Source organism: Bufo gargarizans, chromosome 2 (assembly GCF_014858855.1).
Source record: "Bufo gargarizans isolate SCDJY-AF-19 chromosome 2, ASM1485885v1, whole genome shotgun sequence".
Classification (NCBI taxonomy): domain Eukaryota; kingdom Metazoa; phylum Chordata; class Amphibia; order Anura; family Bufonidae; genus Bufo; species Bufo gargarizans.
In genome coordinates, this window is record NC_058081.1 from 241,730,774 (window position 1) to 241,749,737 (window position 18,964).

At 43.5% G+C, this 18,964-nt stretch overlaps 1 protein-coding gene across 1 annotated transcript in view; it reads left to right on the plus strand.

The window, feature by feature from the left end:
- Positions 1 to 14,608, plus strand: part of FAM185A (family with sequence similarity 185 member A) — a 61,693-nt gene extending 47,085 nt beyond the window's left edge. Inside the window, exons 5-8 of the mRNA XM_044280152.1 lie at positions 10,235 to 10,276; positions 12,285 to 12,380; positions 13,179 to 13,313; positions 13,820 to 14,608. Of these exons, the coding sequence (XP_044136087.1) occupies positions 10,235 to 10,276; positions 12,285 to 12,380; positions 13,179 to 13,313; positions 13,820 to 13,935 (389 nt within the window). The 3' untranslated portion in view covers positions 13,936 to 14,608. The remainder of the gene's footprint in view (positions 1 to 10,234; positions 10,277 to 12,284; positions 12,381 to 13,178; positions 13,314 to 13,819) is intronic.
- The last annotated feature ends 4,356 nt before the right edge of the window (positions 14,609 to 18,964 follow it).

Below are 18,964 nucleotides of genomic sequence, written 5' to 3' on the forward strand. Positions count from 1 at the left end.
ATTTGTAAAGTGGTAGGACTATGTTCTTATCACAGGCATCTATGCCCCTTTTGATGCAGCCCATTATCTTATTGGCCTTGGCAGCAGCTGCCTGACACTGGTTTTTGCAGCTTAGTTTGCTGTTTATTAAAATTCCTAGATCCTTTTCCATGTCAGTGTTACCCAGTGTTTTACCATTTAGTATGTACGGGTGACTTGCATTATTCCTTCCCATGTGCATAACCTTACATTTGTCAGTGTTAAACCTCGTCTACTACTTATCTGCCTAAGCCTCCAATCTATCCAGATCCCTCTGTAGTAATATACTGTCCTCTTCAGTGTTAATTACTTTACACAGTTTAGTGTCATCTGCAAAAATTGATATTTTGCTATGCAAGCCTTCTACAAGATCATTAATAAATATATTGAAAAGAATAAGGCCCAATACTGACCCCTGAGGTACCCCACTAGTGACCGTGACCCAATCTTAGTGTGTAACATTAATAACCACCCTCTGTTTTTTTTTTTTATCATTGAGCCAGTTACTTTCCCACATACTGATGAAACATTTTGCGCTGCAAAATCTCTATACCCCTAAGTGTGCACGCGCGGTGTGCGAAGTACTTCTATCGCTGCGCTGCAATAATTCTTTGCTAAGCCGGTGGATGTGCGCTTGCGCAGCGCCACGCACACCCTCCTCCAGCTGATTACTCTGCGGCCGCGTCACTTCCGGTATAGACTTTTGGCAAGGTATAGAGATTTGGCACAACACAGTGTTGAAAACTTGGCTGATGATGCAATGATCATGTTAAAGCGGGGATTAATTACAAACCGGATTCCAAAAAAGTTGGGACACTATACAAATCGTGAATAAAAACTGAATGCAATGATGTGGAGGTGCCAACTTCTAATATTTTATTCAGAATAGAACATAAATCACGGAACAAAAGTTTAAACTGAGAAAATGTACCATTTTAAGGGAAAAATATGTTGAATCAGAATTTCATGGTGTCAACAAATCCCCAAAAAGTTAGGACAAGGCCATTTTCACCACTGTGTGGCATCTCCCCTTCTTACAACACTCAACAGACGTCTGGGGACCGAGGAGACCAGTTTCTCAAGTTTAGAAATAGGAATGCTCTCCCATTCTTGCCTAATACAGGCCTCTAACTGTTCAATCGTCTTGGGCCTTCTTTGTTGCACCTTCCTCTTTATGATGCGCCAAATGTTCTCTATAGGTGAAAGATCTGGACTGCAGACTGGCCATTTCAGTACCCGGATCCTTCTCCTACGCAGCCATGATGTTGTGATTGATGCAGAATGTGGTCTGGCATTATCTTGTTGAAAAATACAGGGTCTTCCCTGAAAGAGATGACGTCTGGATGGGAGCATATGTTGTTCTAGAACCTGAATATATTTTTCTGCATTGATGGTGCCTTTCCAGACATGCAAGCTGCCCATGCCACACGCACTCATGCAACCCCATACCATCAGAGATGTAGGCTTCTGAACTGAGCGTTGATAACAACTTGGGTTGTCCTTGTCCTCTTTGGTCCGGATGACATGGCGTCCCAGATTTCCAAAAAGAACTTTGAATAGTGACTCGTCTGACCACAGAACAGTCTTCCATTTTGCCACACTCCATTTTAAATGATCCCTGGCTGAGCTTGTGGATCTTGCTTAGAAATGGCTTCTTCTTTGCACTCTAGAGTTTCAGCTGGCAACGGTGGATGGCACGGTGGATTGTGTTCACTGACAATGGTTTCTGGAAGTATTCCTGAGCCCATTCTGTGATTTCCTTTACAGTAGCATTCCTGTTTGTGCTGCAGTGTCCTTTAAGGGCCCGGAGATCACGGGCATCCAGTATGGTTTTACGGCCTTGACCCTTACGCACAGAGATTGTTCCAGATTCTCTGAATTTTCGGATGATGTTATGCACAGTTGATGATGATAGATGCAAAGTCTTTGCAATTTTTCGCTGGGTAACACCTTTCTGATATTACTCCACTATATTTCTGCGCAACATTGTGGGAATTGGTGATCCTCTACCCATCTTGGCTTCTGAGAGACACTGCCACTCTGAGAAGCTCTTTTTATACCCAATCATGTTGCCAATTGACCTAATTAGTGTTAATTGGTCTTCCAGCTCTTCGTTATGCTCAAATTTACTTTTTCCAGCCTCTTATTGCTACTTGTCCCAACTTTTTGGGGATTTGTTGACACCGTGAAAATTTGAATCAACGTATTTTTCCTTTAAAATTATACATTTACTCGGATTAAACGTTTGATCTGTCATCTACGTTCTATTACAAATAAAATATTGACATTTGCCCTCTCCACATCATTGCATTCAGTTTTTATTCACAATTTGTTTAGTGTCCCAACTTTTTGGGAATCCGGTTTGTACATAATTAAAGTCATTAGTGACATACTGAAGGCTTGTGAGTAGTTTTGTGCCTCTTCAGCATGGCTCACTCACAAATTGAACAGCATCTAGTTCAATCTAGCGTGATGGCACCTAGTGGGGCGTGAGTTTCTTTTGAATAGTCCTGCTCACAACTTTGTTCCCATCAAAAGTGGATAAATAAACAACTTGAGGGTCCATTCACACGACTGTAAGCCTCCATGCCCACATTGCGGACCGCAAACAATAACTTGAATGGGTCCACAATCCACAAGGTATGGCAAAAGATAGGACGTGTTCTATCTTTTGTGGAGCGAAGGCATGATTGGATGCACTTACAGGGGCTTTCGGGTCCGTGCCTCCACACCGCAAAAGATAGGACATGTCCCATGGTGGTGAATGGCGTCTTCATTCACTGCTATGGGACTGCCAGAAAGAGCCAAGTCAGCACTCGGCTATTTTCAGAACACCAATAGCGGTATACAGTGGGTGGCTGCATATGCTTGGCTGCTCTCGGTTCACTTTGGGGGATTGGACTGGGTCTCTGATGCGGGATACGCATCTATCTGACATTTGTTCCATTTGGGAATCCCTTTAAGGAACGTGCAACTTGTATCAGTGTAATTAGTATTTGTCTTTAAATTATATAACTGCATTTCACTTTGGTCTTGTAACATTGACTGTAGGGTAAGGCCACAAGATGTGGCTGGCTGAAAGGTGAGGAATCAGCCCATAACTACAAGGAAGGAGCTGGTCAATGACATGAAGATAGCTGGGACCACAGTTTCAAAGGTCACTGTCGGTAGAACACTACGCCGTCATGGTTTCAAATCATGCATTGCATGAACGGTTCCCCTGCTCAAGTCATCACATGTCCAGGCCCGTCAGAAGTTTGCCAATGACCATCTGGATGATCCAGAGGAGGCATGGGAGAAAGTCATGTGGTCAGATGAGACCAAAGTAGAACTTTTTGGTCTAAACTTCACTCGTCGTGTTTGGAGGAAAAAGAAGGATGAGTTGCATCCCAAGAACACCATCCCTACTGTGAAGCATGGGGGTGGTAACATCATGCTTTGGGGGTGCTTTTCTGTGAAGGGAACAGGACGACTGCACTGTATTAAGGAAAGGATGAATGGGGCCGTCGTTGTCATGTTGGAAGACCCAGCCACGACCCATCTTCAAGTCAGAGCATTGAAGATGGTCGTGGCTGGGTCTTCCAACATGACAACGACCTGAAGCACATAGCCAGGATAACCAAGGAGTGACTCCGTAAGAAGCATATCAAGGTTCTGGAGTGGCCTAGCCAGTCTCCAGACCTAAATCCAATAGAACATCTTTGGAGGGAGCTGAAACTCTGTGTGGCTCAGCGACAGCCCCGAAACCTGACAGATCTAGAGAAGATCTGTGTGGAGGAGTGGGCCAAAATCCATGTTGCAGTATGTGCAAACCTGGTCAAGAACTACAGGAAATGACCTCTGTAATTGCAAACAAAAGCTTCTGTGCCAAATATTAACACTGATTTTCTCAGGTGTTCAAATACTTATGTTCAGCAGTGCAAGACAAATAAATTCTTTAAAAATCATACAATGTGATTTCCAGATTTTTTTATTTATTCCGTCTCTGAGTGGGAATGCAGCTACAATGTGAATTTCAGACCCCTCCATGATTTTGCAGGGTGTTCAAATACTTCTGTTACTCACTGTATATGGGAATATATTTACAATAAAGTAATTAAGTATTTTCATTTTCAAAATTCTCGGAGAACCCCTTTAAGGGACTCATAGGGCCTTATGTATGAAATCTGTTCAAGACAAGAACTGGAGATTTTGCCCTTAGTAATATATTAGGGTTCAGTTTTTTCCTTTTTTACAGCAGATTAAATTGTTGTGTGTGACACTTCTCGTTGTGCTCTCTAGTTTTCTTACATCCAGCAGTAAAAGAATGATCTTTATCTTTTGCTTTTTTTCTAATGAGACCATGGAATTTTCTAATCGGACCGCTCCTAGGAGAGTGCGGAGCTGGACGGCTTTAGTGCTATATACTTATCCAGCTGTTTCCAGTCAGCAGCCGTGCAGATCTTTATATATTAGTAATGCTGTGAGAGGGACACTGTGGTCAACTGAACCAGCAAGTTCAGTTTATGTCTTAAAGGCACTGTGTCATCAGAAAATCCTGCAGTTTTCCTACTGCACACTTAGCCTAGTAATAGGCTGTTACTGTCTGTTCTCTACAGATCACTTTTCAGCAGTCCTCTTATTATCAATGGCAGGATTACAATAACCACCTATGTATAGATAACACATGATCTGCCATTTACAATAGGTGATGGTGACAGCTTCTTGACATCTTCTCTGTACAATAACCTCAGGTCACATACATGCATGCCTAGAAAATTCTCCATTAAAAGTCAATGAGCCCCCTTCAGTTTATTGCATCTGTGGCCCATGGTGGCTGCTGTTAAGAACATATCAGGCAAGATGGCAGCTCCCATAATCATGTTCAGGAAATGGATTAAAAAACCTCAACAAGAAAATTAAAACATTACAAAAAAACAATTATTTATCAGTATCTAGTTTAATTACTAGAAAATATAGGTGATACCAGAGAGTAGGGCTGCAGCTAACGATTATTTGAATAATCGATTAGTTGCCGATTAATTTCTACGATTAATCGGGAAAAACGACAAAATTACAAAACAGAGAGGTTTATATGATCTTACTTGAAAAATGATGTTCAAAGGCCATATTAAAGCAAATTGTGGACGACACTATTATGGGGGATCTGTGGACGACACTATTATGGGGGATCTGTGGACGACACTATTATGGGGGATCTGTGGACGACACTATTATGGGGGATCTGTGGACGACACTATTATGGGGGATCTGTGGACGACACTATTATGGGGGATCTGTGGACGACACTATTATGGGGGATCTGTGGACGACACTATTATGGGGGATCTGTGGGTGGCGCAGTTATGTAGAGGGGGATCTGTGGGTGGTGCAGTTATGTAGAGGGGGATCTGTGGGCGGCGCAGTTATGGAGAGGGGGATCTGTGGGCGGCGCAGTTATGGAGAGGGGGAACTGTGGGCGGCGCAGTTATGGAGAGGGGGATCTGTGGGCGGCGCAGTTATGGAGAGGGGGATCTGTGGGCGGCGCAGTTATGGAGAGGGGGATCTGTGGGCGGCGCAGTTATGGAGAGGGGGATCTGTGGGCGGCGCAGTTATGGAGAGGGGGATCTGTGGGCGGCGCAGTTATGGAGAGGGGGATCTGTGGGCGGCGCAGTTATGGAGAGGGGGATCTGTGGGCGGCGCAGTTATGGAGAGGGGGATCTGTGGGCGGCGCAGTTATGGAGAGGGGGATCTGTGGGCGGCGCAGTTATGGAGAGGGGGATCTGTGGGCGGCGCAGTTATGGAGAGGGGGATCTGTGGGCGGCGCAGTTATGGAGAGGGGGATCTGTGGGCGGCGCAGTTATGGAGAGGGGGATCTGTGGGCGGTGCTGTTATGGAGAGGGGGATCTGTGCACTGTTATGGGCATAACAGTGCACAGATCCCTTTCCTCATAACAGTGCACAGATCCCCCTCCCCATAGCAGTGCCATACACAGACCCCCCCTCCCCATAGCAGTGCTATACACAGACCCCCCCTCCCCATAGCAGTGCTATACACAGACCCCCCCTCCCCATAGCAGTGCTATACACAGACCCCCCCCCTCCCCATAGCAGTGCCATAGACAGATCCTCCCCCCTCCCCATAACAGCCCCGGCCCCGATGCTTAGTCGGACTAATCACTGCATCTTTATTTTACCTTTTACAATGACGCTCCAGTAGCAGGCAGAGCGGACGGCGGCGTAACTTCACTCACTCACGTGACTCACCTGCTCCGCCCACTTTATGAATGAAGGAGGTGGAGCAGGCGTGTCACATGAGTAAGTGACGTTACGCTGCCGTCCGCTCTGCCTGGCTGTTACAGGAGCGTCCTTGTAAAAGGTAAAATAAAGATGCAGTGACCGCCCGCCCGCATAGCAACGAATCGGCGATTATTCGATAACTGGATTCGTCGACAACGAATCCAGTTATCGATTAATCGTTGCAGCCCTACTAGAGAGGACCTGTCACTATGCCTGACATGACTTTTAAAAAATAATTGTATTCCAAATGAAGTATGTAACAATTCTGGAGCATATATGTTTATTTAAGTTGTGCTATTCCTTTGTTATTCCTCCTGGAAGTTTATAAATGCAGCTATAACTAGGTTTATTAGTTGGATTGGTCTTTGCGCAATCTGACACTGTCCAATCAGTGCTGCCAGTGCCAGACTGTGCATACCCCCAACTAGCAACACCCAATTGCGCCTTAATTCATGAACGTTTAGCAGAATACAAATTGCATAAGAAAAGATATTCCAAATGCGGAATACAGGTAGTTACTAAGGGTACGTTCACACTTGCGATAGGATGGATCCAGCAGGTTGGTCTCCCTGTCGGATCCGTCCTTCTGCTGTTTCGCCGGACCACCGCTCCGTCCCCATTGACTATAATGGGGAAGGGGGCGGAACTACGGCGGCGCACGGCGAAAGCCCCCCGGACTAAAAAGTCAGACATGCAGGACTTTTTAGTTCGGCAGCTTTCGCAGTGCACTGCCATGCTGCGCCGGAGCTCCGCCCCTGTCCTATATATAGTCAATGGGGACGGAGCGGCCATGCGGCGAAACAGCGGAAGGACGGATCCGACAGGGAGACCAGCCTGCCGGATCCGTCCTGCCGAAAGTGTGAAAGTACCCTAAAACAGACATGTCATAAAATGTTTGGGGCAGCTTTTTTTTTTTTATTCTGAGCTAAAACGAGCATCGCTCCAAACTTTTGGTAAGTATAAAACAAAGATTTATACATGGTCCTATTACAGATTTAACGTAAAAAAGTGTAGACATTATTAGCCCTTATTTGAACAGGCCTAATAAAGCTGTCTGAGCTGCTGCAAACAGGAGAAATTCTGCGTGTCTGTATTTTAGACAAGGGGGGGGAGAGAATTCTGAAGACTGCGTTCCTTACAGGAGTTTTGATCTGCATTGGAGTGAGATGTGTCTAATCTCTTAAAGGGAACCTGTCACCGGGATTCTGTGTATAGAGCTGAGGACATGGGTTGCTAGATGGCATCTAGCACATCCGCAATACCCAGTCCCCATAGCTCTGTGTGCTTTTATTGTGTAAACAAACCGATTTGATACATATGCAAATTAACATGAGATGAGTCCTGTACATGAGATGAGTCAGGGACAGGACTCATCTCAGGTTAATTTGCATATGTATTAAATCGTATTAAATCGTTTACCCCAAATCCAGGTGACAGGTTCCCTTTAAAGGAAAAGTGTGACCAAATGTTTTTTCTGCCAATTAAAACCAGATGGCAAAATATCTCCTTTTTTCCAATCTGTTTTTATTTTCTAATTGCAGATTTTAATTCTATTTCCTAAACATGATTATGGGGGCGGCCATCTTGTCTGAACTGTTCTTAACAGCATTTACAAGGCAAGAAAATTGCCTTATGGTAGCCCCATTGGCCATAGACAATGGTCAGGAGGAGACCTCAATGACTTCTATGGCAGATCATTGTACACGGAAAGAATAGATAAGCTTTGACAATCATCTATTGTAAATGGTGGATCCTGTCTTATCTATACACAGAGGTGATATCATTACAGGGAGGATTAGAATGACAGATAAGCAGGTAACTGCAGTAAAGTGATCTGTACAGACCAAGAAGTGGTGCCTATTATTAGGCTTAGAGGTCAGTCGGAAAACTGCAGGTAATTAGGGTCCATTCACACGTCTGCAACTATTTTTCGGTCCGGAAATTGCAGATCCACAAAACACGGACACCAGTCTTGTGCGTTCCACGTTTTGCAGAACGCACATAGCTGGCACAATAATAGAAATGTATATGCTTGTCCGTGTCTGCGGACAAGAATAGGACATGTTCTTTTTATTTGCGGGCCGCGGAATGAAGATGCGGATGCGGACAGCAGGTCATTTTCTGATGAGCCATTTCCTTTAAGAGGCAGGTGCATTTCTCTATGCTCCAGGAATTCAAATCTACACAAGCTAAAAGTCCCAATTTATGGCTCAAATATGGTGTGTGCCATAAGTTGGACCTTTTTAACACCACTTTTGTGGCGTAAAAGTGTTGTTAAATCTCCCTTGTATGGTCTGCCGTAATGCCGTAAGGGATATTAACATTCAGCCAATGTGTATTCAAATTGTGAAGACTAGACCAGTGAGATACAGCAGGTGTTGCTTTGTTCCTGGTATGCAGTGGTACCCACCAAAAGTGGCCTAAGGAAGGACAACTGATGAACCAACTGACAGGGTCATGGGCATTCAGGGCTGGTTAAATGCATGTTTGATCCATAGAGGCCCCACCTCTCAACTCCTGCTAATGTTTTGGTGCCAGATACCACAGGACACCTTCCGAGGTCTTGTGGAATCCATGGCTTGATGGACCTGAGCTATATTGGTGGCACAAGGGTCCTACACAATACGAGGCAGGTTAATGTTTTGGTATGTACATAAAAAAGTGACACCATTGTTTAATATAACGTATGTATTCATTTTTAATGGTTTCTAAGATGCCTTTGCAGCCATTGAATGGGAACCATGGTTTATGTCAAGAGGATGAAAATCTGCTACCACTGCAGTCCAAAGCGGTAAATTGAGTTGTATGCAATCTTGTGGACTGCAGCTGTCATTCGATAGTTAATATCATTCAGTAGTGCTACAAAAAGTCTAGGGGGAAATGGATTATTCCCCGTGTGCCACTATTGTGATGTATTTTGCACCCTTATTTTCTTTTCTGGTGCCTTTGAGTTTATCATGGGTTTGGTCCATGTCCATCACTTCACATTTTGATGGGTATAATGGGTGTGGCCTGGGTGCTCCACATGTTTATCATTTGTGACTTTGTAAAAAAGATCACAAACGCTTGCGTAGTGCTACACTACTTGGGTGGTGAGAAAAATCATAGGTGGCATCTATCAACAGAGGCACTTTTGATGTTGCAAATAAATTTGGTGCAATTTACACTGGCAGGAAAGAAAAATTATATAATGCACACCAAAAAAAATGACCCACCTGAGCTGGACTAGTGGGGAGGAATGAGGGAGCAAATGGCCGCTGTCTGGAGAGCATGTCCTAGACTTCTCATCCAGGTTATGATACTTTCTTTACTACCACACAGTCTCTTCTACTCTTGGGTCACATTGTCTAACCATATGTTCTTGGTTTGCTCCACTGATCTTGTCCTCCTCTGAAATGTGATTTAAATTTGTCAAGAGAAGATATATGGGCTTGACTCTCTAAAATCCATTTCCTCTTGTAACCCCAGACTCTCTTCTCACTCCTTCCTGCAGTATTCTCTCGAGACATCCCTCCTCCATCAGATTCTAGCCTTTTTCCATTATTCTTCATTTTCTAGCTCCTCACTTGGCACATGTCTGTCTTGTAAAAACTAGATAAAGTATTTCATCAAGTTCTCCTCGTACTCTATTATTCCCCTTAGTGTGATAATAACTCCAGTGGGAAAGCGGACTTCAGGAAGGATGACTAATTTCAGTTTCTCAAAAATCCGTTTTGGCAGCATATAAATGCTTTGGCTGTAATCTGACAGTTCGCTTTAGATGTCATAGAAGAAGGATCAGTAGTGTTTTGTCTAGTATACTTGTATGCATACTCCACGCAGTTCAGTGCAGCTAGCTACTGGTGCCGATGTGTTTAGTGCTGTTATACTGAATATATACACGTGTCAGTTTTACCTGCTGCAGTGGACATCTTGATAAGACTTTGCTTTCTTGTAGGTGATACAAAACTCCAGACGACAGAAGGAAATATTACAGTAGGTATGGATTCTGCCTGCACCTTTCGTTGAGCATTATGCTGCTGCCTATTGCATAGAGGCCTGAGTACACTGAGATTGCAGCGCCGCTGATTGCATTCAACTCAATGCATTCGAAAATCAATCTGCAGCACTGCAAAAATCTCAGTGTAACCCTAGCCTAATACACATTTCCATGACCCTATAATAAATGTATAGTAATGTTTGTGTCTACTCCAGACATTGTAATTGGCAATAGACTGGTATATACAACGTTACAGTACTGTTCAAAGCTCCTGAACAAGTATTACCAGCATCAAGATGTAAAGGGGTTGGCCAGTTTCCTATATTGATGAACTTCACTGTTTACCCGCTCACCATCCACATCCTCGATCTGCTCCGTCCCATTGAAGTGAATGAGGATGGAGGAACTGCAATTACACCTACTCGCTGCTGCCATGTCAACGGTGAGCTTGGGGGCTTTAATGTAATCTATTGGAGTTAGGAGGTACTTCTCTTAGAATCCCAGATTTACATTTATGGTGGAAATGAATTAATCCTCTTACCCATCTTCCATGGTTGGCTAGGCTGACTGGTGCTGTATTGAGATAACTGCTAATAAATTATGTTTTTGAGAATGGAGACAAACCCTGTTCTCTAGGATTTACATATTGATGACCTACAGTATCTTTAGGATAGTTCATCAATATGAAATCGGTGGGAACCCAACTCCCGGCACCACCACGATCACCAGAGCCTCCTTGAAGCTTACAAAGCACAGTGCCGCACATTTGATGGTGGCTGTGCTTGGTATCGCAGCTCATTCCACTTAACTTGAGTGGGAGTGAGCTGTGCCTTGGCCACGTGACCAACGCAAGTGATGTGGCATCTTCGTACAGCCGACTCCCAGGACCCACGCCAATCCAAAATTGATGACCTATCATGAGGATAGGATATCAATATATAAATCCTAGAAAATCCCTTCAAGAATGTGGCAACCCATAATGTCTGTTTAGTTGTGATCAATACCAGGGTTATAATTATCTCAAACGCATGTAGTGCAAAACTCTTTTCCCATGACCTGGTGGGACAGATATGATGGATGGACCATATGGCTTGGAGTTATCTGTAGCTTGTGATTATTTTACATGTTATGCACGCTCAGTCCTCTGGATTACTATGTCAGCTATGCATTAATTAGACATCACAGTTACTTTATCACTTGTGTATTTATATTGACGTAGATATAACATTTTAAAGTGGTTGTCCTCGTTCAGAGCTGAACCCGGACATACCCCCATTTTCACCCCAGCAGCCTCCCTGATTTGAGCATCGGAGCAGTTCATGCTCCAATGCTCTCCTTTGCCCTGTGGTAAATCGTGCAGGGCAAAGGAATTTTTAGGATTTCCGGTGACGTATCGGGGCTCTCCATGGGGCTGCTAGGAAGCCCGGTGACGTCACCAAACACACTTCCGGGCGGAAGTTTCCACCCGGCAGTGTGTTATGAGAAACAAAAGAGCCTGTGCCCTGCGTGATCTAGTGCAGGGCAAGAGAGCTCCGATGCTAGCCTCAGGGATGCTGCTGGGGTAAAAATAAGGGTATGTTCGGGTTCAGCTCTGAACCCGGACAACCCCTTTATTAGAATTTCAGAAGCTTAATTTATATTTTCATTATCTGAGTGTGTAGCATCATTCTATCCCCTTGTAGTACAAGGCAAAACCGTCTACAGTGGAAGGAAAGGTTTCAGTGCCATTTTGAGGTTTAAAGCTTTCCCATCAGGGCTGCCATTATCTGCCTCATGGTTTGCTGCCCTGTCCTATTGTTGTGTCCTCCCTGCATTTACATGAGTCACATCTGTGATAAAGCAATGGGAATAAAGGGTGATTATATCAATTGTATACCTTGTGTGAAGTATATCCATTGCGTGTTCAGTGTGTTCCTAAGACACTGGTACATTAGCTTCTCCACATAGTAGTGTGGTAACATATTACTAAGTGATAAAGTAAGTTTTTTTGTCGTATCTTATTTTGCAGACTCGTCAGATGGCAGTTTAATGGCCTCTTCAAATCAAGGCACGATAGATGTTTATGTCAGTCAAGCTGGCAAGGTATACCTGAAAACGGACAACGGTGAGCAGTTCTACAACCTTTGACATTTATCACTGCAGCAGACCCACTACAAAGCAGAGCAGTAGCGCAGGTCACTCCAGCTGACACGGCGTGTCCAATGGGTAGAATTATTAGCCTATATTAGCTTTTGTGGCTGATTATTTCATATTATGCAGCATTTGTGGTTTTTCCTCTCTCTCTCTCTGATATGTTTCTACTGGGTCACAGTCTCCCTCAGCGAAGCACTGTGCGGTCAGCTCAGCAACATGATGGCTGCCACATAGGCGGCTCATGATTTGCTTCACTTTGGTATCCCTCTGGTTGCTATTGTTGACATTCTCTAGTGTTTGGGCCACAGAACTGGGCTACTCTTAATTGGTGCCTGTATTTTGCCATGCAGGATGTACCTTTAAAGTGGTTGTCCCACAAAAATATTTTACAGTTTTCCAACCAGCACCCGGATCTGAATACTTTTGTAATAAAAAATGTAGCATAGCTACTGAGTTATTCAATAAAATGTATCTGTTTAGCGCCTCCTGCTGTTTGTTTTTTTTCTTATTTCTTTGTCCTGCTCACTGAGAAGGCCGCACATGCTCAGATTCATCCTAGAGATGCCTCCTGGGCTGCGATAGGGAGAGCTGAGACACACCCCCTGAGCTGTGATAGGGAGAGCTGAGACACGCCCCCTGAGCTGCAGCAGAAAAGAAGCTTCCCTTGGGCTGTCAGCTTGATATAAATCTAGCAGAACAATAAATGGGGAGATCTCTGGATCTATTTTATGTGTGTATTTCTAACTTGCGTTTTCATTGTCATTTTTAGGAAGTATTACTTTAAAAATACCAGCAAATCTTCAGGCTCAGTTACAGCTTACAGGAGCTGCAGTCAATGTTAACCCTGATGTGCAACTCCAGGAGATCGAAAATACCCACCAAGAAGAGCAAACCATCTTAAAAGGTGCATATAAACTATAGAACATCATTTTCAAATGAGTAAAAAATATTTAAAGTAGTTGTGGTCTTTAAAATATGTCAGTACCATGGACCCAGCTATGACCAGTGGTTAGCTGCATTGTGTAATGTTGTATAGGGGCTCAGACTGCAGCAATATGTCTGTGTATGTCTATGTGCTTTAGCAGTAGTTCTTTTTGCTCAGATTGGAAAAAATTAAATGCTAAGTTACATGTAGTCCAAAATGGCACCATAGAGTGCAGAATTTGTCCTGCAAAAAATAAAAAAGTAGCAAAAGAAAATAATCTCTAACTGTAGGAGTGAGGAGAGGCAAGACTGAAAAACTCCTGAAGACCTCCTGAAATGATCAGGTATTAGGTACACATACTGGGGTCATTGAGCGTGAAGTGTCATCAAGTTCATAGCACTGTGGGTTTGGGAAGCTGGTCTTCTATCTAAACCATGTCAAGCTGTGCACAATATAACCATCTGTTTGATATTTTCTATTTTCAGCAACTATGAATTTGGTGAGCGAAACTCAGAGATGGATTGTGGCCGAAGCCCAGAGAGGCACTGTGTCTCTGAAGCTCCAGGACTGGTTTCAGTCTCTGAAGCTACACACAACCTGAGACCTTTTCAGAAACTGGACTGGATTACATTCCCTGACTGGAGTGGTCAGGTGGACACTTTTGCCACTGCAGTTTTAAACACTTGAACATTGTCTTGAGATGTATTTTGGTCTGTCCGATCAATATTTAACAGGAGGACTGAGTACTAAGTAGATCTTAGCCTTGTATAAATGTTACTTTTAGAAAGTATACTTTTGGAAAGCATATTAGTTATGTGATTACTATATGTGTGCGCATAAAGGACCGCTGCCTGGCACTGGACAATGCTGGATATGAGGTAAAGTTCACTGGGGTGTATGTTTGTAGGCCTGAAATATCAGCACATATAAAACATGGCCTCCTAAAGTACTAATGCAGCTTTAAGAAGACATAGTCAGAGGTACTGTGCCTTGTGCTACTACATATACATGCTGTCTTCCATGTTGAGATTTTTCTATACAATACTGGAATAGGGAGTGGAAGTTTCTTCAGGGTTATTATACTGTAACATACTCGATAATGGGTCAGTCTGGGGACTTGAATACTCTATATGTGTAACTTGCCTATGAATTGTCTTTGAAAACTAATTGGTGCACATAATTTTTTCCTTGGAGTTTTTTGGATCCTAGAAAATGGCCACTCCTTCCATGTAGTGACTTGTGTACTATTCTTATTCAGGTGAATTAATACCAGGTGGTTTCTGGAAAAAGGCAGACTTTTTTTATTTTTTTAATACTGGATTAAGCCCTTATATTCTCACACTTTACAGGTCAGTGTATGTGAAATCAATAATACATGTGCCTTCTGTAGTGGTGTAGAGGTCACCATACACAGGGTGTTGCTTAGATTTGACCACTTGTAGTTTATCTACCTTTTATAAGTAGGTTTAAAGTGTCCCTATTTTTGAATGATGAGTAACAGTTAAAGTGTACCTCTAATCTACACAACTGTACATAAGTACATCAGTAGTACAAGCAAAGACAAACCTCTCATTCAAGAAAATTCTTTGCTTTTCAGGCTCCCCCCTCCCTATTTTTTAAAAGTTTGCTTACTCTGAATTTACTGATAGAATTATATGTAAAGAGGAAACAGCTCAGCTTCATTCAAAGATGAGGTTACAGTGCTGGCCGTAGAAGTCTATGGGGTTGAGAGGGGGGATCCGCTGCTATGATGTCTCCCATACACAGCAGGCAATTAGACAGGAGATCCTGCTGCCCTATCTTTCTGGTGAATGTTATATGGCTCCATAAAAGCTGTGTGAATCCTGCACTGTAGTGAAAGGAAACTTTCTAGTACCAGCAGCAGTGTCTTTGTGTGCCTCTACCTCCTTGTGGCAGCATACTCTTCCTGCTCTCCACCCCTAGCCCCTCTCCATAGATTTGTGCGGGCAACATGTAACCTGATCTGTCAGTGAAGTTGAAGAGCCGTCTCCTCTTTTATATGGATTCTATCGGTGAATTCAGACTGAGTGAACAGTTATAGATGCAGGGGGAAGAGGAAAAGAACCTGATAAGTGTTGAAAGATGTTACAAAGTTTAACTTAGCATGTACTATTGACTTATGCAGAGTTGTTTATAGTCAGATGTTTGCTATTTCTAGCAACCTGTTCGTGTTTATACATAATAAGGAAAGTGTGCTGTAGATGAACCTGCACTTTACAGTAATAAAACCCTAAAATATATTACAAGATGTGGTTTTTTGTTTTGTTTTTTTGCCTATAAAATTTTGATTGCAAAGATTGCTTTTTGGGACTGTACTAGGAGTTTAACTTGCATATAATAAATATAGTCTTAGGCCTGTATTACACTGACCCTGCAGCTCTGCGCTCCTCTGCCCCCGAGACACCTAGCTATCACGTGATCGCCAGGTCCACACTGCAGAGGGGAAGGCAGAAGCGCTGATAAAGCGCTTCTGTCTTCTCCTCGGCTTCCCCGCTCTCACTAACAGGACACTTTCCGCTCCTGCTACAGGACGGGAACAGGAGCTGTCGTCCATCACTGTGTGGCACTCTGGGCAGAAACGCCGCTGATTGCAGAATCAGCTGTGTTTCTGCCAAGCAGGACGGGTGGCGCAAACCATAGATCTGGGGGCCGCAGGTTGTGCACCCCTGCTCTAAAGGGACGCTGTCAGCAATTCTGACCATGCAAAATTAATAATCACAAACTAAATACCTTTTGTGGATCTTTTATTATCAAGAGTATTTTGAATATGAACTTTTAGGCCCCTTTCACACGGGCGAGATTTCCGTGCGGGTGCGATGCGTGAGTTGAACGCATTGCACCCGCACTGAATCCTGACCCATTCATTTCTATGGGGCTGTTCACATGAGCGGTGATTTTCACGCAACACTTATGCGTTGCGTGAAAATCGCAGCATGTTCTATATTCTGCGTTTTTCACGTAACGCAGGTCCCATAGAAATGAATGGGGTTGCGTGAAAATCGCAAGCATCCGCAAGCAAGTGCGGATGCGGTGCGATTTTCACGCATGGGTTCTAGGTGACAGTCTATTCACTGTATTATTTTCCCTTATAACATGGTTATAAGGGAAAATAATAGCATTCTGAATACAGAATGCTTAGTATAATAGTGCTGGGAGGGTTAAAAAAAACAAAAAAGTTAACTCACCTTATCCCCATGATCGCCTAGTTCCCGGTCGGTCTCTTCTTTAGCTGTGACTAAAGGACCTGTGGTGATGTCAGATCACATGCTCCATCACCATGGTGATGGACCATGTGATTGGAGCATGTGATCTGACATCACCAAAGGTCATTCAGCCCAAGCCCACAGCTAAAGAAGAGACCGACCGGGAACTACACGATCATGGGGATAAGGTGAGTTAACGTTTTTATTTTTTTTTAACCCTTCCAGCGCTATTATACTATGCATTCTGTATTCAGAATGCTATTATTTTCCCTTATAACCATGTTATAAGGGAAAATAATAGAATCTTCAGAACATCAATCCCAAGCCCGAACTTCTTTGAAGAAGTTCGGGTTTGGATACCAAACATGCGCGATTTTTCTCACGCGAGTGCAAAACGCATTACAATGTTTTGCACTCGCGCGGAAAAATCGCGGGTGTTTCCGCAACGCACCCGCACATTTTTCCGCAACGCCCGTGTGAAACCAGCCTTATTCTGCGTTGTACTGTTTCTGCAAATGTCCAGGAGGAAGGGCTCACTGCTCTCTGCACTGAGCTGCTTTACAGCCCTCCCCACTGCTCTGAGTGACAGCTGTAGTGGTCACCTGAAGGGATGCTACAGTTGTCACTCATAGCAGAGGGAGGGGGCCGTGAAGCAACTCAATGCAGAGAGTAGAGAGCAATTCACCTCCCGTGCACTTACTAGAGTTTAATCTGGCAGAATAAAAGTTCATAAAAACTCCCCAAAAGTGTATGGGAGTCATTTACTAACCAGAAATACGTACGCCTATACTACTGGCACAGACTGCGTCCTTTGCACCGCAATCTGCGACTTTTCTACACTCACTTCAGGTCTAAAGTTGACATGGGAAGGAAAGGGGATGGGGCAGCAGGCCTGTCTCATTTACCATTTTGTACGCCTGGTTTAGGTGTAGAAAATGGTCTAAATATAAGACAGCTAGGAAGCTGTCTTAAATTTTGAAGCAGCGGTGGATCAGCCGAAGTTATGTAGAGTCCGACACCTCTTCAGAACTCTAGCAGATCCACCGCCAGCTATAGGGGTTAATAAGACTGGCGTTTAAAACGCCGGTCTTAATAAATGACCCCCTATGTTTTTACAGCCCCTATCTAGTGTTGTCAGCAGTTTAGCATGGTCAGATCTGCTAACAGACTCAATTTAAAGGATTACATTTAGATAGAGTAACAATCCAACATAAAATCCAAAACATACAGGATCTGGTATCTCTAACAACATATCACCCCCCTTAAAAACCATACCCGTCCCACAAATGGCACAAAAACTGTTGGATAACTGAGGGTCATGCATTTCTTTGCAAGATCAATGGATAACCCCAACAGCAGACCCTTTCATGGTTCCTGTCTTAAGTCTACCAAGAGACCCTGATAAACCTGCTTGAACATACCATGCAATGGTTGAGCAAAAAGGGACTATTATAGTTCCAATTTCAGCTCCTAAAAGAATGGCTGAAATAAAGGATTTCCATTTCCTAATGTTTTGCTCCTAGAGGCTCATTTGCATGTATTACATTTATCAGCAATGCGGCACATATGAACATGGGACCAACACAGATGCCTCCAGCTGCCAAGCGCACATGTAACAGGTCAGCCAGTTTCATGGTTACAAATCTGCTGACTACTTTCTCCTTAACACAGACTTTATGGATGGAGGGTTATGTCTCTATAAGGCCCTATTCACATTGCGGTTAAAGTGTACTTTGGAGGTATAGGCGAAGAGCATTTCCTGATATAAGCAGATGCTGTAGACATACAGTGGCGTCCATCACCCACAGGCTTTACCCAGCTCACCTAGTCTTTAGCAAAGCACATACTGTGAAGCTTGATGGAGAATTGACTTCTCAGCCATATGCAACCTACTCAAACCCGTGAAGCCATGTAGGGAACTGATCTAACCCACTAGCCAGAGCCATACATGCATTGTAGGAAGGAAAAGTATATGTATTAAAAAAAAAAAAAAAAAAAAAAAAAAAACAATATTCACTCCACTCTTGTGTTTGGCTTGATAAACTTTATTGGGGTCATTTATTAACACTGGCATTTTAGAAGCTGGTCTTAATAACACTGCGCTAGTGCCTGATGCGTCTAAGTTATGTGGAGGCACACCACCTTCAGCCTAAATTAAAGGGAACCTGTCACCGGGATTTTGTGTATAGAGTTGAGGACATGGGTTGCTAGATGGCCGCTAGCATATCCGCAATACCCAGTCCCCATAGCTCTGTGTGCTTTTATTGTGTAAAAAAAACGATTTGATACATATGCAAATTAACCTGAGATGAGTCCTGTCCCCTACTCATCTCACATACAGGACTCATCTCAGGTTAATTTGCATATGTATCAAATCGATTTTTTTTAACACAATAAAAGCACACA